Genomic DNA, 26231 nt, shown 5'->3' with positions numbered 1-26231 from the left:
CGATTCAGTCTTCATGGGGACTATGGAAATAATGATTTAATTTTCCTTTCAGCCATGAATTCAGACATCCTCTTAACCAAATTAGAATAAGAAGCACACTTCATTCATGTGCCTGGGAAAGCTTACTTTTAGACTGTGGTTAGAGTAAGAATCTTCACTCTTAAAGCAGCCCCATAGCTCTGCATGTCACTGATCCAGGCACGCCTCTTCTGTGCTAGAAGCCAGCCTTGGCGCAGTGACTCATGCAGAGAAACAATGGGCAGTCTCTTCCAAGGGCATTCTACTATACTGCTGTACTGGCAGGAACTGAATGATTCAATCACAACTAATGTGAGAGTTAAACAGAACTATCTACTCTAAACAGGGCTTGATTCAAAAAGCAAGATCAGAGCACTAAATCACCTAGAGATGCATCAGGCACCTGACATAGGCCATTAATTCATTTATTTGTCATGGCTTTGAAGTCACTGGCTCTCCATTTGGAAAACAGAAGGATTTTCCCACTTGTGACAGCAAAATGGCCACCATATTCTCCACAACAGAAAACTTGCAGGTAACGATCACATATACCAGTCCTTCCTGAAGATTCATGTTGGGCAACAAAGCCTCCCTCCCAATAAAATAAATCAGCCATACAGAATGAGACTTCTCTCAAACCCATCACATTTCTTTCTTCCTTTCCAGATTTAACCTGAGTCCCAGTGGTCAGCCAAAACAGCAGAGCACTGCAACGTCCCAAAACTGCTCATACTTGAAAATCTGACAGGTCCATAATGGGAAGAGAGCCATAATAGTGTGGGGGAGGGATAGCCACCATCCACCTCTCTCTGTGGCCCAAACCTGACCTGCCAAGAGCATCACAAACGGAGACCCTTAACCCAACCAGAGGCATCTGTCTGAGCATATCCCTGATGTTCATCTCTTAAGTAACTATATAATTCAGTCCCAACTCTCTACACTTCTCTCCTTAACTACTTATTAACAAAAAAAAAATGCTATAACTTAGGGCTCAACAAATCCCAGGCGCCAGGTCACAAGGGGCCTAGAAATTTCATCGTACCACCCAGTATTTTCCGTAGTGATTTTAGTAGAGCTACACAGCTAACTTATTGTTTCACATAAGACTACATTTTGTTGTAAGACACAAAAAGGCACGTGCATGAAGTTATTGTCGTTGCTTGTTTCTATTTTAATTTCACACCCTTCAATGGTGGTAGATGAATTCTTTTCTTAACTAGTTGCTTTCTGTACTGAAACCAATATGCAATTAAATGGATCAATAATGAAATTATGGAGAAGTTAAGTTAGCGTTAGGGGTTAGGCGTGTTGCACTGATGGTAATGAAGAACTGTGATGAGCTTGGAATTAGATTTTATGGCATCAATAACTAGAAAAAAATGGCCACTAAAATACAAATCCCTGAAAGCTGATGAATGAGTCTAACGCTTAAATTTTTGAGTTGACTCCTTACAGCCAAAGAAAATTTCCCAAGGCCTGTGAGAACTATAATGAGGGATAACAAGCCCCCATACTCACCCTCTTTTTATGTATTCTCCCTTACTGATTGTATCTGGCTCAATGCAAATATTCATGAAGTCTTCAGTGCGCTGAAAACAATTTTTAGAAAGAGAATAAATCAATACTTATATCCACACTGTCTCATTTGCCTTTCAAAGGAATATTTACATGACCAACCTTGTGCCTCTGAACAACAACAAAGATCAGTTTATACCATTCCCAGGGAAAAATAATATTTGCTGACAATAGAGCTATAAAGAGAATGGTTCCTGTGTGTGCTTTAAATGGATACTGTCATGTTAAAGTCTATACACCAAGCACATTCTCACTTGCACACACAAATCCCTTATCACTATCTCTGTATACCAAAGACTAACTCAGAAGATTAATATTAACACTCATGCTGCCTTTTTACACTCCCATTCCACAGTGAAAGCAATCAGAAGACACCAGCCCTTTATGAACCATAACAAAGCCCTCACAAGCAAGAACGCCATTAAAACCTTTAACCAATAATCTTATTTTGGAGAAAACACAGAATGTTGAAGAAGAATTTATTATGTCTTTCAAACCCCAGCACCGTGCAATACCTCTGATGAAAAGTGACCAAAATAACCACACAGCATGCAAGATTTTGAATTCTCTGGAACTCTTTCATCAGAAAAAGGGGGGGGGGAGAGATCGTCTAAGGCCAGCTGACTTCAGTGGGAGCAGGGTGCAGCTAGTATCAAATTATCAAGTTACCCCCATTGTGTTTTGAGAAAGATTGTGTGACAGGCTCGCTCTTGAAACTGAGGGGACCAGCACTGTCTCTCTGATGAATCTGGAGAACCTGCTTGATTTTGTGGTATAAGCCTTCCCTTCACTCAACAATATTCTCAGGGTAGCAAGTGTAAAGGCTTTGGGTCATTGCTGTGAGGGGAGTTTTGTACAGAGATCACTGAAACAGGGGGTTTAATAAAGCAGTCATGAAGATTTATTTATGTACAGGTTATGTGGTGAATTCTCTTTAAAGCTTGAAGTTACCAGGTCAGCTCATAACCACAGACAGGCCTCACAACTCCATTGCCTTCCAGAAGTAGAGTTAAACCACTCTGCCACACTACCAGGCAGAGCTGCGCATGAAACTGTCTGCTCATTTGCTGAGACAATTCTCTCCTTCAGGCAGCCCTCAATTACCAGCTCCTGTTCGGTGACAGCCAATTCGGTGTAGTGGTTAGGAACACGGACTCTAATCTGGGAGAAGCGGGTTTGATTCTCCACTCCTCCATATGCAACTGCTGGTGTGAACTTGGGTCAGTTACAAGTTTTTTCAGAGCTGTTCCCTCACGAGCAGGTCTTGAAAGAGCTCTCTCAGCCCCACCTACCTCACGGGGTGCCTGTTGTGGGGAGGGGAAGGGAAAGGAGTTTGTAAGCCGCTCTGAGACACCTTTGGGTAGTGAAGGGCGGGGTATAAACCCCTCCTCTTCCTCCTCCCCCTTCTTCGTTTTGGGTGCCCCCCCCCAGCCCTCCATCCCCCTGCTGAAAGGAGACTGGATGCTGGAGCAGCACCTCCATACACTCAGGTGTGAAAACAGCAGAGCAGCTATTCTACTTCTCAGGGTGGGACAGCCTTCTGCCCCTCTTAGAGGGCCTTAAGACCATGGTGTAGAAGATATTTTTCTCCCTCCAACCGCCGTATATATTTTTTGCATGCGTTTTGAACACCTAACCTGATGAAAAGTCCAAACCTTGCACACTTTGTTGTGTTATTTGGCTATTTGAGAAAGAATATTTACATGGCTATTTACATTTGCTATTTAGATTTTGCCATGGACCAAAGCAGCCACCTACATCTTTTGTCTATATCTCTCACCCATTCCTTAAGTCAAAGAGGGACAAGTGAGTAGGGACAGAGCACAGGGCTTAAAACACCGAGCTGAAGAAGTGTCATGGGCAGGCTTATGTCAGGAAACTAGCGGGGAACCTACTGGGGAAAGTCCAGAATCTGACCAAGGTTAAACATGGGGAAATCTAGATTAGACTACTCTAGTATGTTCTAAGCGGGACTGCCCACCAAAAACATCCAGACGCTACAACTAGCACAGAATGTGGCTGCGAAAGTTTTTCTTACAGGGCATGAAAAGGAAAAGGAGCTGCGTAGGACACCAAAGCCCCTTCTGCCAGACAGTAACCATTTTATTCAGCCACCTCTTTGGCTTCCAATAAGCATCAGATAGTCTCCTCGCTCTTTGTAAGTACATTTCTGTAACCATCAAGAGCAGGACTTTGCTTTTGAAAGAAAGAAAGCTGCTTAGTCAAATCCTTAAAGTCTTCTTTTATGATTCCTGAAAAAGGACATATTCTTTACAGTTCAAGTTAAGTTTCTCCAAAGTTTATATAAATGAAAAAAGACCAAGATTTAAGATGAACACTGTTTTGTAACAGCTATTATATAAGCCTGATGGGAACTTTTTCCTATATGTCTTATCCCATTCCCCTTGTCCTCCCCTTCCTAAATGTCCTCTATAGTCGGGAAAATCAAATAAAAATTAAAAAGGAAGTCAAAGAATTTCAAGAAGTTTAATTCTGCGCTTAAGCATGCGCTGCCTTGTCTCATGGAATAGCAAAACACACTCAGATACTAGAGGACAAAACATGCCCATCAAGTAAAAACAGCATGTGCCCCACCCTGGCTCAGATTCTGAAATGCCCACAACTGTTACCCAGTGCATTTTAAAGAGAAACACACAAGCACACACATTGTTGTCATCAGGGGTCATTTCTTGCAGGAGCGCAACTCCGGCAGTAAAGAGCCCAGGGGGCGGGCACATGCAACAAGCCCCACCCCCTGCTCCCAGCAGCCCTCAGTCAGAGCAAGAAGCAGCTAGGTAAGTTGCAGAGCCCCCCCGGCCCAAAATAGTCCAGTGGCACCTTTAAAACCAAGTTTTATTCAGGTACAAGCAGATCTGCACATCCCCCCCCCAATAGCTAGCAGTCCAGTCCAGTGGAGCCTGAGCGGTGGGTGTTGCCTTCTCCCACACTTCCGGTGATGTCAGGGGGTGTGGCATATGCAAATACATTATGCCAATGAGTTATGCTAATGAGCTCCTGCACCTCTTTTTCTATGAAATGACCCCTGGTTGTCATCTTCATTCAAGGCCAGAGGTACCAGGCCTCAGATATTTACAGCATGCCTGACAGAAGACATTTCTTCTTGGCCCAACAGTTAACCTCCCTCCCCCTCCAGTAAGACTGAAGGAAAGTTCTAAAAAGCAGCTGAATGGGGAAGAAAGGTTAGGGGTTCTTATATATCTGTGCTCTTACTTTCAGGTCAAGGCATCTGTTCTGAGTGGTGATGGAGAATTCAATCGCAGACAGCTGTGTGTCTTCCCAGGCCTCAGGGGTCACCTCCTTGGGGATTTCTAAGGCCCAAGAGGGAAGATATCATGAAGCAGAAAGTGACAACAAGGCAATTTTATGTTCACGCTAGCAAAGGTCAAGATAATTCTCTTTTAAAGCTACCCCACAAGGCCCATCTTTAATGCTCAGGGATACAAGAAAGCAAGGCAGATGGGTGGTGGAAAGTGGCCATCCAGTCACAGCTGACTTCTGGCTACCTCCTGCGGTTTTCAAGGCAAGAGACGTTCAGAGGTGGTTTGCCATTGCCTGTCTCTGTGTCACAACCCTGGACTTCCTTGGTTGTCTCCCATCCAAACACTGATCAGGGATGACCCTGCTTAGCTTTTGAGATCTCATGAGACTGAGCTAGCCTGGCCTACCCAGGTCAGGGCGTTATGAATATACCTGAGGTGATTACAAAAACACTTGACGTTTCTGTGAGAAGAGTGGACTGGCCTGGGCCATTCCTAGCCACAAAGCAGAGTAACTCACAGGGTTCACTGAAGTAGCTGATGGATCTCACAAGATCACATTTTACAGGCACAGTGAGAAGAAAGTGCTCTTCTAACGGGGAGGATCTCCGCACATCTCCTTACCTTTTACGGTCGGTGCCCAGTATTGTGCGAGCCTCTTGTAAAGCCTGATATATAAAGGGGGTCTCCCAGTCTTCTGTTCTGGCTCTTCTGGAGGCCTTGGAGTTGGGCCCAAATAGGCGAGGGAGGCTGGATGCTTCTGAGGCCAGCCCTGGATGTTTGACCAGGAAAAGAAAACAAAATACTCGGCTCAGCTTAGACATTAAGTGGGAGATGGAGGCCTAAGAATGATGGCTGCAATGCAGAGGCCATCATTTACAGGGCAGAACCACTGGACAGAGGAAGGGGGTCCTTAGCTTTCCCACTCATGGCAACTTCTTCCCTCCCCAGCTCCTTCTCCCCCCCCCCCATCACACAGCAAAGCACTTGTTTGGGAACCTTAGGGAAGGGGAAAGCTTTGGGGGGAGGAAGCTGCTGGGGGGGGATGGTGGTCAGCAGAAGGGTTAGGATTACTCCCACTTCTGTCAGTGGTGGCAGCAACTGGGTTTCGAAGACCTACCAAATGTCTAGCTGGGGGGGGGGAGATGAGGAGGAGGAGGAGGAGATTGGATTTATACCCTGCCCTTCACTGCCCAAAGGAGTCTCAGAGCAGCTTACAGTCTCCTTCCCTTCCTCTCCCCACAACAGGCACCCTGTGAGGTAGGTGGGGCCGAGAGAGCTCTCTCAAGAACTGCCCTTGAGAGAACAGCTCTGAAAGAATTTATGACTGACCCAAGGTCACACCAGCAGCTGCATGTAGAGGAGGAGTGGGGAACTCTGAGCTGGGGTCTGCAAGCAGGCATTCATTTTTGACCATGCGGTTGGCCTGGATATCTGAAAGGAGCCTGAAGGTAATGGAAACTTGTTAGAGATCTAGAACTCCTAAACTAAAAAATCCTGTCCTATTTTGAAACCTGGTAGGAGGGCCTGACTGAACAACAACAACAACAAGGGCATGTATAGAAAATGGACAGAGGATTTGTGTCTTTGACCAATTTCTTTTGATCCCCTTGCTCAAATGTTGTGATAAAAGTATGTTTGTTAACATTTTCTTTTTAATAAGTATTGTAAACTGTTGATGCGAGGAGCGGTTCTCTGTACCACATTGACCCCCCAACCATTTAAGACACACTATTTTAAAAATGCCAGCCTGGATGATTCAGAAGCCGGAATTAAGATTGCTGGAGAAAAACATCAACAACCTCGGATATGCAGACGATACCACTCTAATGGCAGAAAGTGAAGAGGACCTAAAGAGCCTCAAACGTAACATTTTAAAAGCGACCCACCCCCTCCCCCCGTGGGAAAAGCGGAGCGCAAAGAGGGCCGCCTCTTATGCGAACGGACAAATAAGCGTAACGAAGGGGGCAGGGGGGGAAATAAACAGCGAGACTTACTTGAGCGCTGACAGTGAGGTGATGATTTTTCGAGTCCGTGAGAAGCGATTTGGAATTATAAACAATCGTATAAAATGGCGGCCTCGCAAAGAGAGTTTAAAGCGAAACCAGTGGGAGACTCTGGACTTCTTGGTCTAATAAAGTCTGTCGTTAAGTGATTGATGCTGCAGCTTTTCAGTGGAAGGTTAGGAGGTATATTATCCGTTTGGGGAATCAGAAGAGAGGTGTGAAGGGTGGGGGGGAAATGTGGCCCCTTTAACATATGTCAAATCCTTCAGTACTTGAGAACTTTAAAACTAGAGCAATTAACCTTTCTGCTCATTTTGTGACAGAAGGCAGGCTGACTGGAAGAGGCAGATAATCAACAGTCCTGTAGGCTCTATTTATAGGCGCTGCTTACGTCAATTGAATAAATCTCAGGACACGGCATTAGCATAACAAAACCACAAGAGAGTGCTGCTCCGGAGGAAGGCAGCGGAGCCGCTTCTGATGGGTCTCCGCTGCACGCTGCATCTCTTCGCCCTGCTGCTACGTTCTAGCAGCTTCTGGCATTGCAATCCTTTTTCGGCTCCAATCCAGGACGATGCACTAGAAGCTGTACTGCTTCTGCCGCCTGTCTGTCAAATGACAGTCGATGCTAAACGGGCTTCAAATCAGCCCAGTGCTGAGGACCAGTTTTGGGAAGGGTTAGGCCTACACTCCCTTCTGCAAACAATACAAATTGCAGCACAGGTTCAACGTGACAGAAGCACATGACACTGCTCTGTATCAAGGCAGGTCATTGGTCCCTGTAGCTCAGAATCATCTCTACTGATAGGTAGTGGCCCTCCAAAGTAAGACAACCCTAATTAGTGGAAATGTGAGGGCTGAACCTGTGACCTCAGGCAGGCACAGTATTGCATACATGGCAATTCACCTTTTTCCCAACACCACTACATCAAAGCAACTGACACTGAAGCACTTTTACCTTTAATGTATTGAAAAAGTGGGCTGCTTTAGTTTTCAGAGGCCCAAGGTACCAGTACCTGGAAAAGGGGGGGAGAAAACATAAATTCTTGATGCAATTTTTACTAAAGCTGTATCTTGCAGCCTCATCTTTGCACTGGGTTGAGAAGGGAGAGTGTGGGAAAGATCCACCTCTGTAAGTGCCTTCCACAGACACAGCAGAGGATCTATGACAGGGAACGAGAACTATACATTACAAAACCCACATGAAATAGTTTTATGGTGGCCATTCCTTGCAGTGCCTGTAACACATGGAGTAAGGTCATCTACTTCTGTATAAACCTATGTGGTCACTATGGTCATCTTCGGGGGGGGGCTGCTTCAAGAGTCCCTGCCATCCACAGATAAATGAGTGGCGACACAAGAAAGAGCCTTTTTGGTTGTGGCACCAAAATTCTGGAATTTTGGCCTGTCTCTTCTTATCATTGCCTTCTGCCAGTAGGTGAAGACTTTTTTCGATCATTTTGTCTGTTTTCCTTCACTGATTCTTACCGATGTGTCCATGTATTTATGCATTTTATTTTAATGGTTTTACATTTTTTAATGTATTGATGTGTGTTTTTAACCTTGCTTTAATGCCTTTCATTGTTTGCTGATGTAGGGACCCTATGCTGGGGGGAAAGATGGCTTAAAGACATTTGAAATAAACAAATCCCAACATAGATCACCTCCACTGTGTGGGTCATTTCCACATTACTGCCAAATGCATCTGGTGGAAATGTAGACCCTCTTCACAAGACAGGAGACATCAGCACTCTCCAACTGCAGAAGCAGTTTCAACTGTCTTCCATGCTAGTATACATAGACCAGAGAACTAATCCAGACTCTCAGCAACTTTGTTCACCTTGGGTCACCTTAGGAGGGAAAGAAAATCTATTCTGGGGTTCTCCACCCTTTGTGCACCTGTGGGCACCTTTGGAATTCTGACAAAGGACGGTGGGCACAATCACAAAATGGCTGCCGCAGTAGGTGGAGCCAGTCATAAAATGGCTGCTGCAGGAAGTGGCGCCAACCAGAAAACATCAGGAATCAAGATTATACTTAACTCTAACAGTAACTGTGAAACATTTCAGGCAGAAGCCATGTTTAACAGGATGCCTTTTTGTCTACACAGGCAGAAGGCCTGTTGGGCAAAGCCCCACCTAGCCCCCCCCTTTCTAAAGGCACTTGGTGAGTGCCAGGAAATGTTTGGGCAGGCGTCATGGCATCCATGGGCACCACAATGGGGACCCCTGATCTGTCCCATAGTGCCTCAAGGAGGACACTTTAACACAGTGGACCAGTTGGGGTTTTGCAGACCTACGCACAAGTCTGAGCTTAGGAAGCCCAAGCAGGGGAGAAGCACCTTCTTGCTGTGCCAAACCCAAGTCGGTGCCATTGGGGGGAAAATGTACAACGTATTGGTTTCTGTACTATCAGCCAACTCCTTCCAGACTTTAGAGAGCATCTCGTGCTAATCCTGACACAGTACAGAACCCCCCCCCAAGATATTGTTTGAGACAGAGACAGATGAGAATAGCAGCAAGTGCCAACACAGGAGCAAAAAAGAACACAGCAGGAAAGCAGTACTGAATGCCTTTACTTGCTGACTTTCGCCCCTGCATCTCTGTAAGCGCCCCATCGCAACCCCGTTACGGCAAACACAGGCTGGTCTTTGTCTCCCTGTACGGGGGTGGGGGTGGGGGGGGAAGAGAGAGCAAAATTTGATTGCAAGCAGTCCGTTAATTATACTAAATTCTGATCACTCCAGACACAACAGTCCTAAAAGGGGGCTGAATAAAACACCAACCGCTAAACGCCAGCTTACACTAATAGAAAGAACCGATTAATGCTTCGTTGAGTAGGCTTGAGTATACCTCTTCATCCACGGGCTGTGTTCGTGTGCATGTGTACAGATATCTGTGGCTGAAAACCAGGAATACAGAGTAGCACCCAGGGAAGTTTTTTACCTTCTTTCTTGCATGTCTCTGATTTAATCCAGAGCATGGCTGCTTGCAGCGTGGGAAGAAGAGGAGCCAAGACCTTTGAGCTATCCCCAATAGGACTTCCCAGAACAAGGTAGCAGGGCCAAGCCTAACATATGCCTAGAGAACAGAAGGCACGCGCTCCTGAACAACCCCTACCGGAAGCCCCAGCACTGCTGACAGGTACACAACCTTTATTCCGGATTGCCACCAAACTCGTCACCCAGTGAGATGGACTTCCTTTATGACAGCTAGTGATATAACCGTGTTCCGCCCTCACTTCCTCCTCCCTGGATTAGGGGCGCTTTCAAGAATTCTTTTAGAGGGCCATGGATTCTGTAGAAACACACTGGAGGTACAGCCACAATGGCATAAGTGTATGAACGAACCCCAACGTACCCCCCCCCCCCCCAATACAGGAAAAAAGGAGTAGCTAAGAAAATATCGCTACCTTTATCTGTAATACATCAACTGGGATAGTTTCTCCTTTCAAAATGGACAGCGTGGCATCAATGATGTGTCTGAGAAAGAAAAGCACGCAGCTCAGTGGCAGAGCACACACTTCATAGGCAAAAGGTCTTGTGTTCAAACACCAACATTATCAGGGGAGGAGGAGGGGGAGGAGGAGGAGGAGGAGGAGGAGGAGGAGAAGAGATTGGATTTATACCCCCCACCGTTCACTTGGAGTCTCAGAGCGGCTTACAATCTCCTTTCCCTTCCTCTCCCCACAGCAGATGCCCTGTGAGGTAGGTGAGCCTGAGAGAGCTCTTTCAAGAACTGCTCTTGAGAGAACAGCTCTGAGAGAACTGTGGCTTGCCCAAGGTCACCCAGCAGCTGCATGTGGAATCAAACCCGGTTCTCCCAGATTAGAGTCTGCGCTCCTGACCACTACACCAAACTGGCGTTCAGGCAGCTGGAATGGGAAAGGGCCCTGCTTGAGGCCCTGAAGCAAGCAATGATCGCACTGGGCTGAATGGACCCTTGGCCAGTGTGAGTGGAAAAACACCCCCTACACCCTGACCTGGATGGCCCAGGAGCGAAGCAGGGTCAACTTCTGCAGGCCGCCCGGAGGACTCCCCACCACCTCCCCTTCCCCAAGCACGGCTTGCTTCCCTGTGTTGGCAGGCAGAGTGTAAACGTCACAAAAGTGAGTATTTAAAATTTTTATTTTTTATTTTGTGACATCAGTGCCCCCCAACTTATTTAAAGGCCCCCCAAATTACTAAATCCTTGCTACGGACTTGCCTCTATTGGTCTCTTGCCTTGAAAGCCCTACAGGGTCACCATGTGTCGACTGTCACTTGATGGCACTTCACACAACACATCTATTCATACACACATCGCAGTTAGGGTTTAAATGTCCAACTCAACCTGTCCACACAAGGTAGGACACGTGAAGACTAATATAATAATAATAATTAAGTGCTGTCAGGGCTATTTTTGGGCAGGAACGCACAGGAACGGAGTTCCGGCTGGCTCCCGAGTTGGCCACGCCCAGCAGGAACTCATTAGCATAATAGGCCACACCCAACAGCAGGAACTCATTAGGATTGGCTACGTTAGGGGTGTGTGGCTTAACATGCAAAGGAGTTCCTACTACAAGAAAAGCCCTGGGTTTTGACAACAAACAGGGTAAACAGAATAAGAAGCAAAAGGTGGGTGTGGCTGGATGACTACACTTCTGGTAAGATGGGGTTGCGGCCTAATATGCTAATGAGCTGTGTTGTCAGGGGTGTGGCCTAATATGAGTTTCCGCTGTTGGGTGTGGTCTATTATGCTAATGAGTTCCTGCTGGACTTTTTCTACAAAAAGAGCCCTGAGTGCTGTCAAGTTGCAACTAACTATGGCGACTCCCCCCCCCCGCCACCAAGGCAAGAGATGAGCAGAGGTGGTTGACCATTGCCTCCCTCTGCATAGCAATCCTGGTCTTCCTTAGGTAATCCCCCAACCGAGTACTAACTGTGACCAACCCAGCTTAGCTTCCAACTAAACTAACTAAGCTTCCAACTAACTCTGACAAGCTCGGGCTAGTCTGGGCTATTCAGGCTTCGAAAGACCAACAGAGGGTACCTTAAAATAAAATTCCTATCAAAGAGCACCTCTTGTTCATCGTCAGCACCAATTTTATTTTGTGGAGCCAGGGTAGAAGAGGAGAAGAGAAGAGAAGAGAAGAGATTGGATTTATACCCCGCCGTTCACTTGGAGTCTCAGAGCAGCTTACAAACTCCTTTCCCTTCCCCTCCCCACAACAGACACCCTGTGAGGTGGGTGGGGCTGAGAGAGCTCTGACACAAACTGCTCTTTTTCAAGGACAGCTGTGCCAGAGCTTGTGACTGACCCAAGGTCACATCAGCAGGTGCAAGTGGAGGAGTGGGGAATCAAACCCGGTTCTCCCAGATTAGAGTCCGCACACTTAACCACTACACCAAACTGGGTACCACTGTGTCTGGATGTAGTTCAAGCATGAGGCTGGGCAAAGCCCAACGGAAGGTCTTTTTCAGACTGGACTACTGCACACATGCTTGATGAAGCGGTCTCTAATCCACAAAAGTTTGTGAGGATGGGGGGAAGGCGACCTTTTTCGGTGGTGGAAAAACAATGTGGTGCCTATCTGTGAAACCGCTGGTGAGCTGGCTGACAAAAGGCTGGTGCTGGAGGAGTTACGCTTTGTTCGAGATGCCTGAAGCAAGTCAAGTCCCAGAGGCACTGCCAGCATCTCACAGATTCGCCTTGGACTCGGAGGGTGGCTGGGCTGTCTGGGAGGGGATGATGGGCACCAGCCACGCCTACTGGCTTCCCCCGCACCGCTGGACAACACCGTGGCGCCAGTGCTCTGGCTGCCTGGGCGGAGACGTGGCCCTGAGCACCAAGCAAAAGAGCCTGGCGTGCGAATGTCAGAGGAAAAGACGCTTGAACGTTACTAAATTCGGGTTGCTGCATTGTCATTTTCCTTTTGCACGATTCTTTTGCGGCTGCGAGTGGATTCTTTTTGTCCGCACAGAGGACTTGCTTGCTCACAGTAACTCCTTCCTGTTCTGTTTGTCAGAAACTTTGCTGGGATCCTTTGTACGTAGTTTTCGTCCAGGCCAACTGGCACAACATCTCTCACTGGGAACTCAGACAGATTAATACTGCTCCTGTGAGACGCTAACTGCTCTAATACTGGCCAGCTTGACACAGCTGGTATCCATTTAAAAAGGGGCAACCTTAATTTTAAGACTCCATTTAGCTGGTCTTTTTTTTAAAAAAAAGATGTATTCCTTTGCCATGCAGGCCACATTGTCCAGGACCCAATCCCATAATAGTGGAAATTTCCAAAAAACCCAGCTGGGAGAAAAATGCAAAATTATATCCATTCTGGATTTGTCAACCCAGCAGGAGATGGCAGATCCACTTGGGAGTCCAACAAGCGATCACACAGTGAACAATACCTAATGATAGGGTGTAAGGAATGTGCTTTATTATCTTTCATAATAAGATATCATGGCCCCGGTCACACGGGCCGGATATCGCGGGGGGGGAGGCGTGGCTGTTTGCCCCGGAGCGAACTACCGTGCGGCAGCCGGATCAAACGTCCCGCCCGAAGTCCCGCCAACGTCCCGTGGTTGGGGGGAGGTGCCGATCATACCTCATTCCTGCGGTGCGGCAAAGAAGCAGCGCCGCGGGGGTTGTGTTGTTTTTTTTAACCCAAGTGTTCGCATGCGCCGTTGGGTGCTTGTGCGCACCCGTGGAGACTTGACAAAAACAAAAATCTTTGCGCGACGGGACATGGGCGGGTGCCGGATGCCACGAGCTAACACCGGAAACGTGATCTGATGCCCCCCCTGCCCTGCGGTTTCCGGAAACGAGTACCTCGGAGGTATTAGTTTTTTACAGCGCATCTTCAGAGTGAAGCCTCGGGTGAGCCACGGGAGCGCTACGCTTCCCAGATGTGGCGGTGAGATCGCGCCTGGAAAATCCGCCTATCTTCCGTCTCTCTAGCGTGCCTAATGCTCCGTGTGACCGGGGCCATATTTAGTATTCCAACAGGTAGCATACAATGTCTTCCAACAGGTAAGCTTATGATGTACTCTGATCAGGCAATAGGAGTATACCTTTATTTCTCCCTTAGAGAATGGTATGCTTTGTGAGACTTCTTAACATTTTTGTCTATGTTTAGTCTCTACTGAGGAAGAATACATGAAAAGAAGTTTTGAAATCCAGAGTCTTTGTCTTGTATACTTACCTGTTGGAAGACCAGAAATACATTGTATGTTACCTGTCACAGACTCGCTCTGCACTTGTACTGTAGATTCACTTGGGATACATAACAGTGTTTCTATCCACCATCCACATCCGCTTCCTCCTCCCTTTCTGCTAACTTATTAATTTCATTTACACTCCCCTTCTCTCCCCAATGGGGACCCAAAGCAGCTTACGTGGTTTGCCTCGCCTACATTTTAGCCTCACAACAACCCCATGAGGTAGGACAGGTTGAGAATGTGCAACTGTGCCCAAGGCCACCCAGAAAGATTCCACGGGAGAAAGTAGATTCGAACCTGGGTCTTCCAGCTCCCGGTCCAACACTCTAACCAATAGACAGGCTCACCATGCTGCTAACCAGCTCACGCAGCTTCCAGCATGGCACACAAACTTACTGGACTTGGCTTACACTCTCCGGATAAAGTGTGTGACTCAAGGTGCTGCTTTTCCCAAGGGGAATGAATCCTATAGGGATCTTACTGAAAGCTGCCTGAAAAGGAATACAGAGAAAAGAAACGGCGTCAGCATCAGCGGAACGAGGCTTCCTTTTTGCAGAGCGCAGCTGTGCCTGAGATCACACACACACCCCTCCCACCAAGCCCTCCTTGGCATGTAGGGACAGGCGCTTCCTCAGAGGCCGTAATGAATAATGACTCGGAGCAGCAGACTCTTCGGCCAAAGTGCCAAGTGGCCACAAAGCAGCCTTCTGTTGTCATTAGGTTCATGGTTACAAGCACAGAGGCTGGCACATCCTTCCCAAACAATGTGTGGATTCTGTCCCCGACCTGCCACCTTCCGAACAGCGGAAATCATCCAAAGCATGGCTGCTGCGCTCAACCCGAGTTTATCTCCAAGCAAAAAAGCGCACGATGCAGGAATAAATAACTCTAATCGCCCTTCCTTTAACAAGGCAACAAGGACATGCAAAAAACAACCCTGTAAATCGCTATTTGGTACCAATTAAATGACCATTTATCAAACATACAGATTTACGATGTTTTCATCTTTGGGTCTGCAACAAGTCTCCGAGTCTGGGGAACAGGTTCCAGGGGGTCTGAACCAGAGCTTTGTATTTCTCTGAAGATGCCGCCTGCCACCAGCCGTTGGCTGGGAATTGGTCTCCATCCCCCTCCCCCTGGGCGCAATAGAGGCCACCTTGCGGGAACGCCCATCCCCGCCCAGAGGGCTCCTCAAAATGAGTCAGCAAATCACTTTCAATGATTTTGTAACACCCTGACTTTCTTCAGGCTACTGCAGCCTACAATACTGTGACTCAGCAAATCCAGGTCTCTGTAGCTTTCTATCACTTCTTGCCCATTTCAGTTCGATTTATCAATCATGCAGGGTCTCCTTTCCTTATCTCACTTTCTCTTCTGTCCCCTTATACTGCACAACAGAAGACCTTTTGTTTATTGTTGGATTTACTTCATTTATACCCCACCTATCTTCCACAATGGGCAACCAAAAGCAGCATACGTTATTCTCCTCCCCATTTTTATCCCCACAACAGCCCTGCGAGGCAGGCTAGGCTGAATGTGTGTGACTGGGTCAAGGTCACCCAGCAAGATTCCATGGCAGAGCTGTAAATGTAATTGGAAAATTAATTGTTCACTGTTTGAAGTGTTAGAATTGTTAAAAATTGAAAAAATAAATTATAAAAAAAAAACACGGATCTCCCAGATCCTGATCTGACATTCTGGCTCTCTGTAGAACTCTATAAACACACAAGCACCAACTGTGTCACAGGAACATTCCGATTATCCGTTCAGTAACTACAGTCCATCAAAGGAGTTAAGCCCCGCCCTTCACTCAGAGTCTCAGAGTGGCTTACAAACTTCCCCTCCCCACAACAGACAGCCTGTGAGGCTGAGAGAGCTCTTTCGAGAACTGCTCTTTCAAGGACAGCTCTGACAGAACTATGGCTTGCCCAAGGTCATCCAGCAGCTGCAAGTGGAGGAGTGGAGAATCAAACCCGGTTCTCCCAGATTAGAGTCCAAACACTTAACCACTACACCAAACTGGCAGTACACCAAACATTTGCGGAGGGGCTGTGCCTCAGTGGCAGAGTGTCTTCTTGGCATGCAGAAGGTCCCAGGTTTAGTCCCTGGCATCTCCAGTTAAAAGGATCGGGTAGATTCAGGTGGGTAGCCATGTTGGTCGGAAGCAGCAGAACAAAGTTTGAGTCAAGTGGCACCTTTGAGTTTTATTCAAAGTGTATTCAAAGGATCAGGTAGTAGGTGATGTGAAAGACCTGCTGCCAATCAGAATACTTATTTATTTATTAGGTTTCTATACTGCCCTTCCCACAAGCAGGCTCAGGGTGGTTCACATCAAAGATATAAAACACATTAAATCTATTAAATTATTTAAAATATAGTTCTAAAACCTAATAAAGAGACCCAGTTTGGTGTAGTGGCTAAGTGCGCGGACTCTAATCTGGGAGAACCGGGTTTGATTCCCCACTCCTCCACTTGCACCTGGCTGGATGACCTTTGGCAAGCCATAGTTCTGATAAGAGCTGTCCTTGAAAAAGAGCAGTTTCTGTCAAGAGCTCTCTCAGCCCTACCTACCTCACAGGGGTGTCTGTTGTCGGTAGGGGAAGGGAAAGGAGTTTGTAAGCCGCTCTGAGAGACCTTTGGGTAGTGAAGGGCGGGGTATAAATCCAATCTCTTCTCTTCTTCTTCTAATAACCATATGGCACCATCATACAGCCGCCCTGAGCCCCACGGGGAAGGGCGGGGTATAAATCTAATAATAAATAAAAATAAATAAATAAATACAGCTCTGGCCCCCCAATTTACATTAGCAATGGGGGGGAGGAGGGGTGGGAGCAGATTCTGAATCAAATGGTTCTCAAGAACTATTAAACTATCAAGAAACCATTGTTGCTAAAAACCATTCTTAAAAACCACTGCTGTCCTCAACCGTACTCTTGACAGAGCATCTCAGCCTTGCAGGCCCCGCGGAACTGTAGCAGATCCCGCAGGGCCCTGATGTGAACTGGCTGAGAGTTCCACCAAGTCAAAGCCAGGGCTGAAAAGGCCCTGGCTCTGGTTGAGGACAGCCGGACACTCTTTGGGCCAGGGACATCCAACAGATGTTGGTCACTTGAGTGTAATGCTCTCCAGGGAACATACCAGGAGAGGTGGTCTCGTGAGTATGTTGGTCCCTGACTGTTTAGGGCCGTAAACGTCAAGACCAAAACCTTGAACCTGACCTGGTACTCAACGTGGAACCAGTGCAGCTGGCGAAGCACAGGTTGTTTATGTGCAGTTATCGATGTCCCCGGGAGGACCTGGGCCGCTGCATTCTGGACAAGCTGTAACTTCTGGATCAGCCTTAAGTCCAGCCCAGCATAGAGTGAATTACAGTAATCAAGTCTAGAGGTAACTGTTGTGTGGTGTGGATTACTGTGGCTAGGTTGGGGCACAGACAATATTGACCTGGATAGACCAATAAGAATAGCCATTATCGACCTGGATAGACTGTGGCTCAGTGGAAGAGTGTCTGCTTGGCATGCAGAAGGTCCCAGGTTCAATCCCTGGCATCTTCAGTTAAAAGGATTGGGTAGTTGGTGATGTGAAAGACCCCTACTTGAGACGTTGAAGAGCTGCTGCCAATTAGACGAGACAATATTGACCTGGATAGGCCAAAATTCAGCATAAGGCCCTTTCATTATTTATTTATTTATTTTTCATATTTGTATCCCGCCCTCCCCGATGGGCTCAGGGCGGCTCACAAGGGCAAGGTACATCCATGCCATGATTAAAACATATAATACATAATAAAAACATCCAACATCATTAAAAACAACGGTGCTCAGTCAGTTATTCATGTGTTTAAATGCTGCTGGCATATCACTGATGCCCGTATCCCCTTTTGGTCATAGATTTTCAAGTGCAGTTGGATAGTAAGACGGGAGGGGCACTGCAGACTGTACTGCGTTACACTCAGTGGATCAAAACCTGCTGGTGATCCCCAGCCCAAAAAACATCTACTTAGCCTCAGCCAGAGCCTTTTCAGCTCTGGCACTAGCCTTGTGGCACACTCTCCGAGTGAGATCCAGGCCCGGCGGGACCTAATGCAGTTCCGCATGGCCTGTAAAACTGAGCTGTCCCACCAAGCTCATGGCTGAGGCGGTGGACATTCCATCAGGATTGGCCTCCCCCTGCTCTGTGCATAGGTCCACCAGCTATATATTATCATTCCAGCATCCACGGACACACATGATGCATCATTTCTATTGAGATGTATTGCTTGCCATCTGACCAGTTTTGATTGTGTTATCACTTGGGGTGTAATTGTTTAATGATTACTTTATATTTATCGTTTTAATGTTGTCCCACTACTGATGTTACCTGCCCCAAGCCCTGCTATGCAGGAAAGGGTGGGCTACAAATTGAATATAATAAATAAATAAATAAATACTGGGCTGCAATGTTCTTAATTATGCAAGGTGCAATAGACACCAAAAAAAAAAAAAATGGAGCACCTGATCATAGGCTCTATGACCTCAGCTATCAGTCACGGGTGGTTACCGAACAAAAGCAAGCTGAATGGGTGACAAAATATATATCCGTCTCCCCTACTACCAACGCACTATCATGGAAACCAAAGGGCAGCATCAAGAGACATCATGCTAATTTTGGAAAGGGAAGGGGAAGGAGACAGCATGGGGCCAAGTGCAGGTCTTTCCTTCTACTGGTTCTGAAGGGACATCACAGCCAAAGGACAGAAGAGGGGTGTGCAAGTGTGTGGAGACAATCTGGCTCAGAATGCCAAAGAATCCATGGATCTGCCCTGACGTCGCTGGATCTCCTTCATGCTTCCAAAATGACCTGGTAGCAAGAGTGTCTCCAGAAAGCAGCGTGGGTAAGTGGTTGCTTGTGCCCCAAGCCTGCCGTTGAGGTTCACTGAGAAGGCTGATGAAAGCTGGGGGCAGGTGGGCTCCAAACAGAAATAACGTCTTTATTTTCCTCCTGGATTCAGCTACCAGTTGAAGGGTCTGGAACGGAGGATGGCAGAGCCACTTTCTGTTTCCCCCACCAAGGGTTGTGCTTTCCAAAACGCATTTTGCACACAGCTTGACTAGCAGCAGGAGTCACTGGGCACGGGGTTCTCGGGCGTCCTCTCGGACTGCTTTATTCCTTGCCAGTTAAGGTGCCCCCTATTCCTTGGCTGGTGTGTGAGCGTGTGTGCGTGAGATCAAAATCCTGAAGCTGGCCTTATCCCACAGAAGCAAGGGTAACACACTTTACAGTGTCGCTGACCTACAGCTGCTATCCAAAGAGCCCAACGCTGGACCCTGAGGGAGAGAAATGGAAGGAGGCAGGCAACTCTGCTGCTGTGGTAACCCAGCTAGGGACAGCAGTAGAAATGTATTCAGCTAAAGCAGAGACCGAGCCAGAACTGAAGAGGTCAGGCTGCAAACCGCTACAGCTCTTGCTCATTTCCAGTTCACGCCAAAGTTACTGCATGGGGGGGAGGGGGCCCACGGAGGAGTCTGCAGAATGGGCTCCATTCAACAGCGCTGCTGTCACAGCATGTTATTCCTTTTTTCCCAGCCTCCTTTCAACTACAGAGGTTCTGAAGGCTTAAAATGTTCAGACAGAAATGTGATTTCTTTACACTGGTGCCGAAACACAATTTTGTCTTTCCGTAAGAAGGCAAAGTCGTTCTGTACAGCAAAGCACAATTCTGGCCACTAACAGCCTCCTCAGATCTTTGAAATGAATCATTAAATTGCCTTTTTTTTTTTTGTTGCCAGTTTCCGATAAGACGTTTTGGAACACAGTTCCATTTAGACAAGCGGCCCTTGTATACTTGATGAAACGCGTCCCCGGCAGCGCATATATTAAACGCTCAAAAAGTTTGCTTAAGGGAGGGAATGTGCACACGGCCCAAATGGGTGCCATTTTATGTCTATGCAAATACGGGGGGGGAGGTAGGGAGGAGGTTTATATTACTCACTTGGCAGAGCTGGATGAACAGCTATGGCATTGCTGTCCACAGACCATTCGCATTTAGATACCCTGCCGAGTATATCGGGAATTCGCAAAAATCAGAATATGAAACAGCTAGATGAGTCCAGTAGCACCTTAGAGATTTTGGAGGGGTTAAACTTTCAATGATATGGTTAGACAGTGTCATAGATTCAACGGACATGAAATTGAGCCAACTTCAGAGGATGGCGGAAGACAGGAGGGCCTGGCGTGATCTGGTCCATGGGGTCGCAAAGAGTCGGACTCGACTGTGCGACTGAACAACAAAAAACTTTCAAAAATTAAAGCTCCCTTCACTAGATACCTTTGACTCTCAAAAGCTCATATCCCCCAACATCTTGATGGTTTCTAAGGTGCCACTGGCCTTGAATACAGCTGCTCGACTGCAGCTACTCTCTGACGCTGGAATGGGAAACAGACTCCGTGGCAGAGGTGATGAACTCGTATCTGGGCTGTACCACCGCGAACTGTGCTTAGGAGTTCTCGTGATGGTATGCTTCTTCATACGGGTCTGCCATGGAAGCTTGCTGGGCGACTTTGGGTCAGTCCATACCCTCTCCGCCTAAGCTCCCTCACGGGGTGGTTTGTGAGGCTAAAACGGAGGGGCGGAGAATTATGTCAACCGCTTTGGGCCCCCTCCCACTGGGGAGAAAGGCAGGACATGGATAAACTAAACAAATAAATACAAAAATTCCCCCGCTCGTAGAACACAAGACTGGAGCCCTTCTCCCTGAAGCTTTGTTACAAGAAGGGATTATTTTTGGAAGGAGCACCATTCAGTCATATGATCTTCCATTTAGAAGGCAGCAGAAAGGGGAGAAGAAAAAACAAAAACAACTTACCTCATCTGCCCTTCGGAGAAGTCCAGTTATTACCTGGGGGGGAAAGACCCAGAAAACTTGAGATAGGATTCACTCCTAAAGCAACCAGGCTTTAATATGAAGTACGCTATTTTCACTTTTGCATTAGATTGCCTACATCCAAGAGAAAGCCATTTAAGAGTTTCAGCTGTTATGGTGGGACTCCAGCTGAGAGGAATAAGGCTCTGGTTGTCAGGAAAGCTGCTAGGACAGGAGGGGAGCTGCCCTGCCAAAAGTCCCTCTCCCCACCCTCTTCCTCAAGGACCTCCCCTCCCAAGTAACTGCTGTCCAACCGGTCGAAAGACTGAGCTGCTACAGTTTAATCCACTGTAATATCACTCCCTGATCTGTCTCTCAGTCTATGGAAATCACACCATTTACACAGCAGAAGGCTTGACTATTGATATATTTGCTTTCTCAATAAAATAGAGCTTTACAAGCCATTCCCTCTTGATTTATGGCTTTTCATTTGTTTAGCTTTATAATACACAAGGAGATAAAGCATACAACCAATTGAACCTATCTATATTAATATCATATAAACTTTTGCAACAAGCTGAATATGAAAGAGTTTTCTACACAACACATGATCGGTCATAATCCGCCTGCATCTGTTCTGTAGCAAATATCATTTATACAAATGCTAGAACTTCTCATCTGACATTTTCATCTGTCTTAATCCTTTTTTTTACTAAACCACAAAAGGCTGTCAATTTAATATATTTGGTAAAACTTCTCTTTGTTTGCATAGATGTTTGTAAGTTATAATCCCTCAATATGGTAAACCAGAATTTCCTGAGAAGTGTCTACGATTGGTTAGGTTTTCTGCTTCTAATTCTCTGTCAACATTAGCCTTGCTGACAACAGCAAATTTTGTACAAGCATCTATGGTAAAAAAGGTATATTGCTTTTACAGCATACTCTTCTTCCACCATGAACAAAATGCAGCTTACACAGGGTTTCAGGAGACGTTCCATGCAAGGCTCAATGAGACTCTAATCTGGAGAACCAGGTTAGATTCCCCACTTCTCCACTTGAAACTAGTTGGGTAACCTTAGGCAAGTCACAGCACTCAGTCTAAAAAAAATAAGCATAGCTCGCCACCTAGTGGTGCCAAAAAGCTGCTGTGCACAACCCATTGTTGCCCCCCCCCCCCCCAGGAACTCCTGGTTATTCCACACACAACACCATACGGTAATTTCAATTTGAGACCCAGGCCAGCTTCAGCAAGGCTGCTGTATTATGTGTCCTCCAGTCATATCCTGGGGAGTCTTCCTTACAACACACAATGCAGCTTCCAGAGAACAGAATCAATAGGAAGAGGGAGCATCCCAGGAGAAAAGGCAAGGCTTGAAAGGGTGGTCTGTGCGTGTGTGAAAGAGTGGGTGCAACTACTGTTCAAGGCAAGTAAGGGCTACAGTACAAAGCGGAAACACTCCTTGCAAAGACAGGTGTAGTCTTTCGCCCAGGAAGATGCTCCGTACTATTAATAGGAAGCCAGGTATTGTGTGGATGTGCCTTTGGAAAACTGAACTTGCTGTGAACTCATTTCTAATGTTGTTTCTTAAACAAAACTCTGTTCCGAGTGGCAAAAAGTTGTTATGTTCAAGGAGAAGACATAGCAGGAATTACCGTTGAAAGCAAAATAGCTGGAGCTACAGTGAAAAGTAATCTGAAAACATACATTCCTAAACATTTCCCAAGCACAGAGACATGCCTTCTGCTGGTAACATGCAGGAGAGGGAATGTGACATCTGCTCAATTTTGAGAGAACGTTGTTACAGACAGCAGCATGGTTAAAAATCAGCACAGATAAAATGCAAGAGGGTTGAAAGGAATGAATTATGACAGGATCTCCCCGCAAACTCGCTTCCCATGCCTGAGACACTCTCTTTCCACAACGCACTGAAGCTATCTGCCCCATCCTCCAGCCAAATCTTTGAGATTATTAGCAAACATTCCTCCTCCCAGGGCTATTTGTGGGCAGGAACGCACAGGAACGGCGTTCCGGCTGGCTCCCAAGCTGGCCACGCCCAGCAGGAACTCATTAGCATAATAGGCCACACCCAACAGCAGAAACTCATTAGGATTGGCCACAATTAGGGGGTGTGGCCTAACATGCAAAGGAGTTCCTGCTCCAAACAAAAAGCCCTGGGTTTTGACAACAAACAAGATAAAGAGAATAAGAAGCAAAAGGTGGGTGTGGTTAGATGACCACACTTCTGGTAACATGGGGGTATGGCCCAATGTGCTAATGAGCTGTGCTGTCAGGGGTGTGGCCCAATATGCTAATGAGCTCCTGGTGTTGGGTGTGGTCTATTATGCTAATGAGTTCCTGCTGGGCTTTTTCTACAAAAAGAGCCCTGCCTCCCCCAATGATACAGTTATCACAAAAGATCCCTGAAAACCTTCTTCATACCAGAACTCAGCTTCTATTTATTTGCTGCCCACGGGACATGGGCGTGGGGTGGCAGACATTACAAATATACAATCAGCATCCTTACAGTACCTCCTGCACGGTCCCATCTCCTCCTGCAATAATGATAATGTCTGTGTTTTCCATCAGCTCCAACAGCTTCTTCGCTTGTCCTTCATAATCTGTCTGAAATATAAGCAGAGACCAGAAACACTGTGTTAGGTACGAAAGGTCTGCTTGCAGGAGAATTTAAGCACAGGCTATTGCTCTAGGTGCCAGTTTGTTCAGAAGCATTTGCCCAAACAGCTCCCACCGACTAAGCTGGAGTATGCTCTGCAAGGGTTATTGAACTTCTGGTGCTGTTCACCTTTGCAAGCAGACCATTGATACAACCCATATGGGAATTCCGGAGGGTTAGTCCATTTTATCAAGAGAAGGCCTGTGGTTCCTGAAAGACTAACATTTATTCCAGCAGGAGTTTCTGCAAATCAAAGCTCACTTCTTCAGATGCTACAAAAAAGTCACCTGGAAAGTCACAAGGAAGTCACAAAAGGAGCAGGAAGAAAAATGGAGAAGTTGGAGCAGAGAGAAGCTTGGTGTGAATCCCGCCATAAGGGGCAGGCACAGATTAGTTGTAGTCCATAATGAATAATGAGAGAGGTCAGAGGTTCAGGGCTCTCTCTATCATTGGTGCAGACCAACGAAAGTGTAATTAAGTAGGATAAACAGCAGCAACTAACAGAGGAAGAAGCAGTCTGATTGCTTCAGTCTGACCTCTGCCATCATCCATTACAAGTGACAATATAATCTGTTTTAGTCCCTCACACAAGGAATCACATCTGAAAGATTTATGACCAAATTCACACCAAGCATCTATCTGCCCCCAACCCAAGGGTAGAGAACACATTTTGTGGGTAATTCTTTGATGTCCTGGAATTACTACAATTGAGTTGTGCCTTTTGCCCTATGAGTCTGGATTTCTGCCACACTTAAACTGTCTATTCAACTCCACAACCAACAATAATGCCTACTTAAAGGAAAATGCTACAGGCTTTGGCTTGGTACACACACGATACAAAAACACAGCAGCACACATCGAGCACAGAGATTCTTAAAACATATAGCTGCTCAACAACACATTATTGATATGCATGCTTAGATAAGTGCTGCTGTTTTTTGTATACTTAAATGTTGGGATTCTGAGATTCAAGATCGATGGTCGTTTTGCAAACACAAGAGTCACATTAGTAAAAGAAAAAATATATTTACTACAAAACAAAATAAAGCATGGGTAAGGTACTTTGGACAAAAGAAATAAAATGAAAAGGTTACATACTTGCAGTAACTTTCAGTACTACTATGTTAACAGCTACATCTTTCTATCTATCTGACGGCTTCTAGAGGGAGCTTCCTGTCTGCTTCACACAAAGAACCATAAACCTTGTTGAATACATTAATGTTAGATCAAAGCTTTTTCACAAGCAAGTTGTTAGTTGACCAATACAAAGGTTACAGGTCACTTCTTTAGGCTAAACAACTCCCACAAACTTTCCCGCCGTAGAATACATTATGTAACGTAACATCCTGTTTCCTAACAAACAACACTTAACTCTGTAATGACTGAAGTGTAAGCAACTTGAAACTTTGTGTATCAATGGAGTCAAAGCGTACAGCAGTTTCAAGTAGATATCTGTGTAAGAGAGATTTCTGTTGGTCATGGTGTTCAATAGACTGTTTCAGTGGGACAGAAATCCATACACTCACATGCACACACCACACAGACACACAAAATTTGGTCAGATTAAATGGCATGAAGATGTAAAGCAGGTTTTAAAATCTTAAAACAGACTAATGTGGAACACAGAGTAATTTTTGGTAAAAACTGCTGTAGGGCTAATGGATAGCTCGAGTCTTTTCAAAGGAATATGTTTTCTTGAAAACCCTTTGGCTCACTGCCATTCGTTTGAGCACTACTGAAAGTGAACAGCACCACCTATAGAACCATTTTGGCCTGAAAGGAGGGCTATGCGACGGTATCCCATCTAAGCATTCGGAGAAACAGCATGCCACATTGCTTGGTGGTGGAAAGTGCTGTCAAGTCACAGCTCACTTATGGTGATCCTATGGGATTTTCAAGGCAAAAGATGTTCAGAGCTGGTTTGCTGTTGCCTGCCTCCGCGTCACAAACCTGGTACTCCTTGGAGGTCTCCCAGTCAAATACTAGCCAGAGCCGACCCTGCTTAGCTTCCGAGATCTGACGAGATTGGGCTATCCTGGGCTATCCAGGTCAGGGCACCACGTAGCTTACACAAATTACTAACAGGATAACTTCTTGGACAGATAAAGCAACTGGTAGACTGGAAAAGATCATGGCTCTGCTGCCATGGCAGGTGCTTTCATTCAATTTCTAGGGGTAGGTTTTCTTCCAAGGCTCATAACAGCTTCCATAGCCAGCGGAGCAGCTGCAGATCCTATAGTGAGTCCTATACTCTCTTGAGAGCTCTCAGGACCAAGGTAGCCCCCTTCCTTTTTCACTGGTCAAAAAATAGCATCCCTAAAATTCAACGCCTTCTAGGCAACTTTGGAGGCCCATCTCTCCCTTATTATAAAAGAGTTTTGGGTGCCAGAATTCTAAAATTGGCCCCTTTAGTGTTAGGCCGAAAAAACTGCCACTCGGAAGACACTGGCTGGGTTCATTGGCTGCTTTGTGCAGTCCCGGCCAGCGTTCCAAGGTCATTTACATATGGAAGCTGATTGGACTACACTCCATTCCACACCTCAAACTCACCCCCCCACAAGGCAGTTGGAATTTTCAGTTGGGAGAGGAGAATGATGTCAGCTGCTCCCTAGGCAGAGGCTGTGTGTGTGTGTGTG

At 46.4% G+C, this 26231-nt stretch overlaps 1 protein-coding gene across 3 annotated transcripts in view; it reads right to left on the bottom strand.

The window, feature by feature from the left end:
• AGK (acylglycerol kinase) overlaps positions 1-26231 on the bottom strand; it is a 67163-nt gene that overhangs the window by 8762 nt on the left and 32170 nt on the right. For 2 of the 3 annotated variants that reach the window (XM_015424709.1, XM_015424708.1), the window contains 9 exons: positions 23451-23543; positions 20924-20956; positions 14475-14569; positions 10289-10358; positions 9456-9535; positions 7836-7893; positions 5496-5643; positions 4825-4922; positions 1537-1607 (listed from right to left, as the gene is read on the bottom strand). In XM_015424709.1, coding sequence (XP_015280195.1) covers positions 1537-1607; positions 4825-4922; positions 5496-5643; positions 7836-7893; positions 9456-9535; positions 10289-10358; positions 14475-14569; positions 20924-20956; positions 23451-23543 — 746 coding nt within the window. The remainder of the gene's footprint in view (positions 1-1536; positions 1608-4824; positions 4923-5495; positions 5644-7835; positions 7894-9455; positions 9536-10288; positions 10359-14474; positions 14570-20923; positions 20957-23450; positions 23544-26231) is intronic. The other variant, XM_015424710.1, reaches the window with a different exon arrangement.

Source organism: Gekko japonicus, unplaced genomic scaffold, assembly GCF_001447785.1.
Source record: "Gekko japonicus isolate JY-2015 unplaced genomic scaffold, Gekko_japonicus_V1.1 scaffold689, whole genome shotgun sequence".
NCBI lineage: Eukaryota > Metazoa > Chordata > Lepidosauria > Squamata > Gekkonidae > Gekko > Gekko japonicus.
Note: the sequence above shows the minus strand (reverse complement) of the source record. Positions and strands in the feature narration are given on the sequence as shown.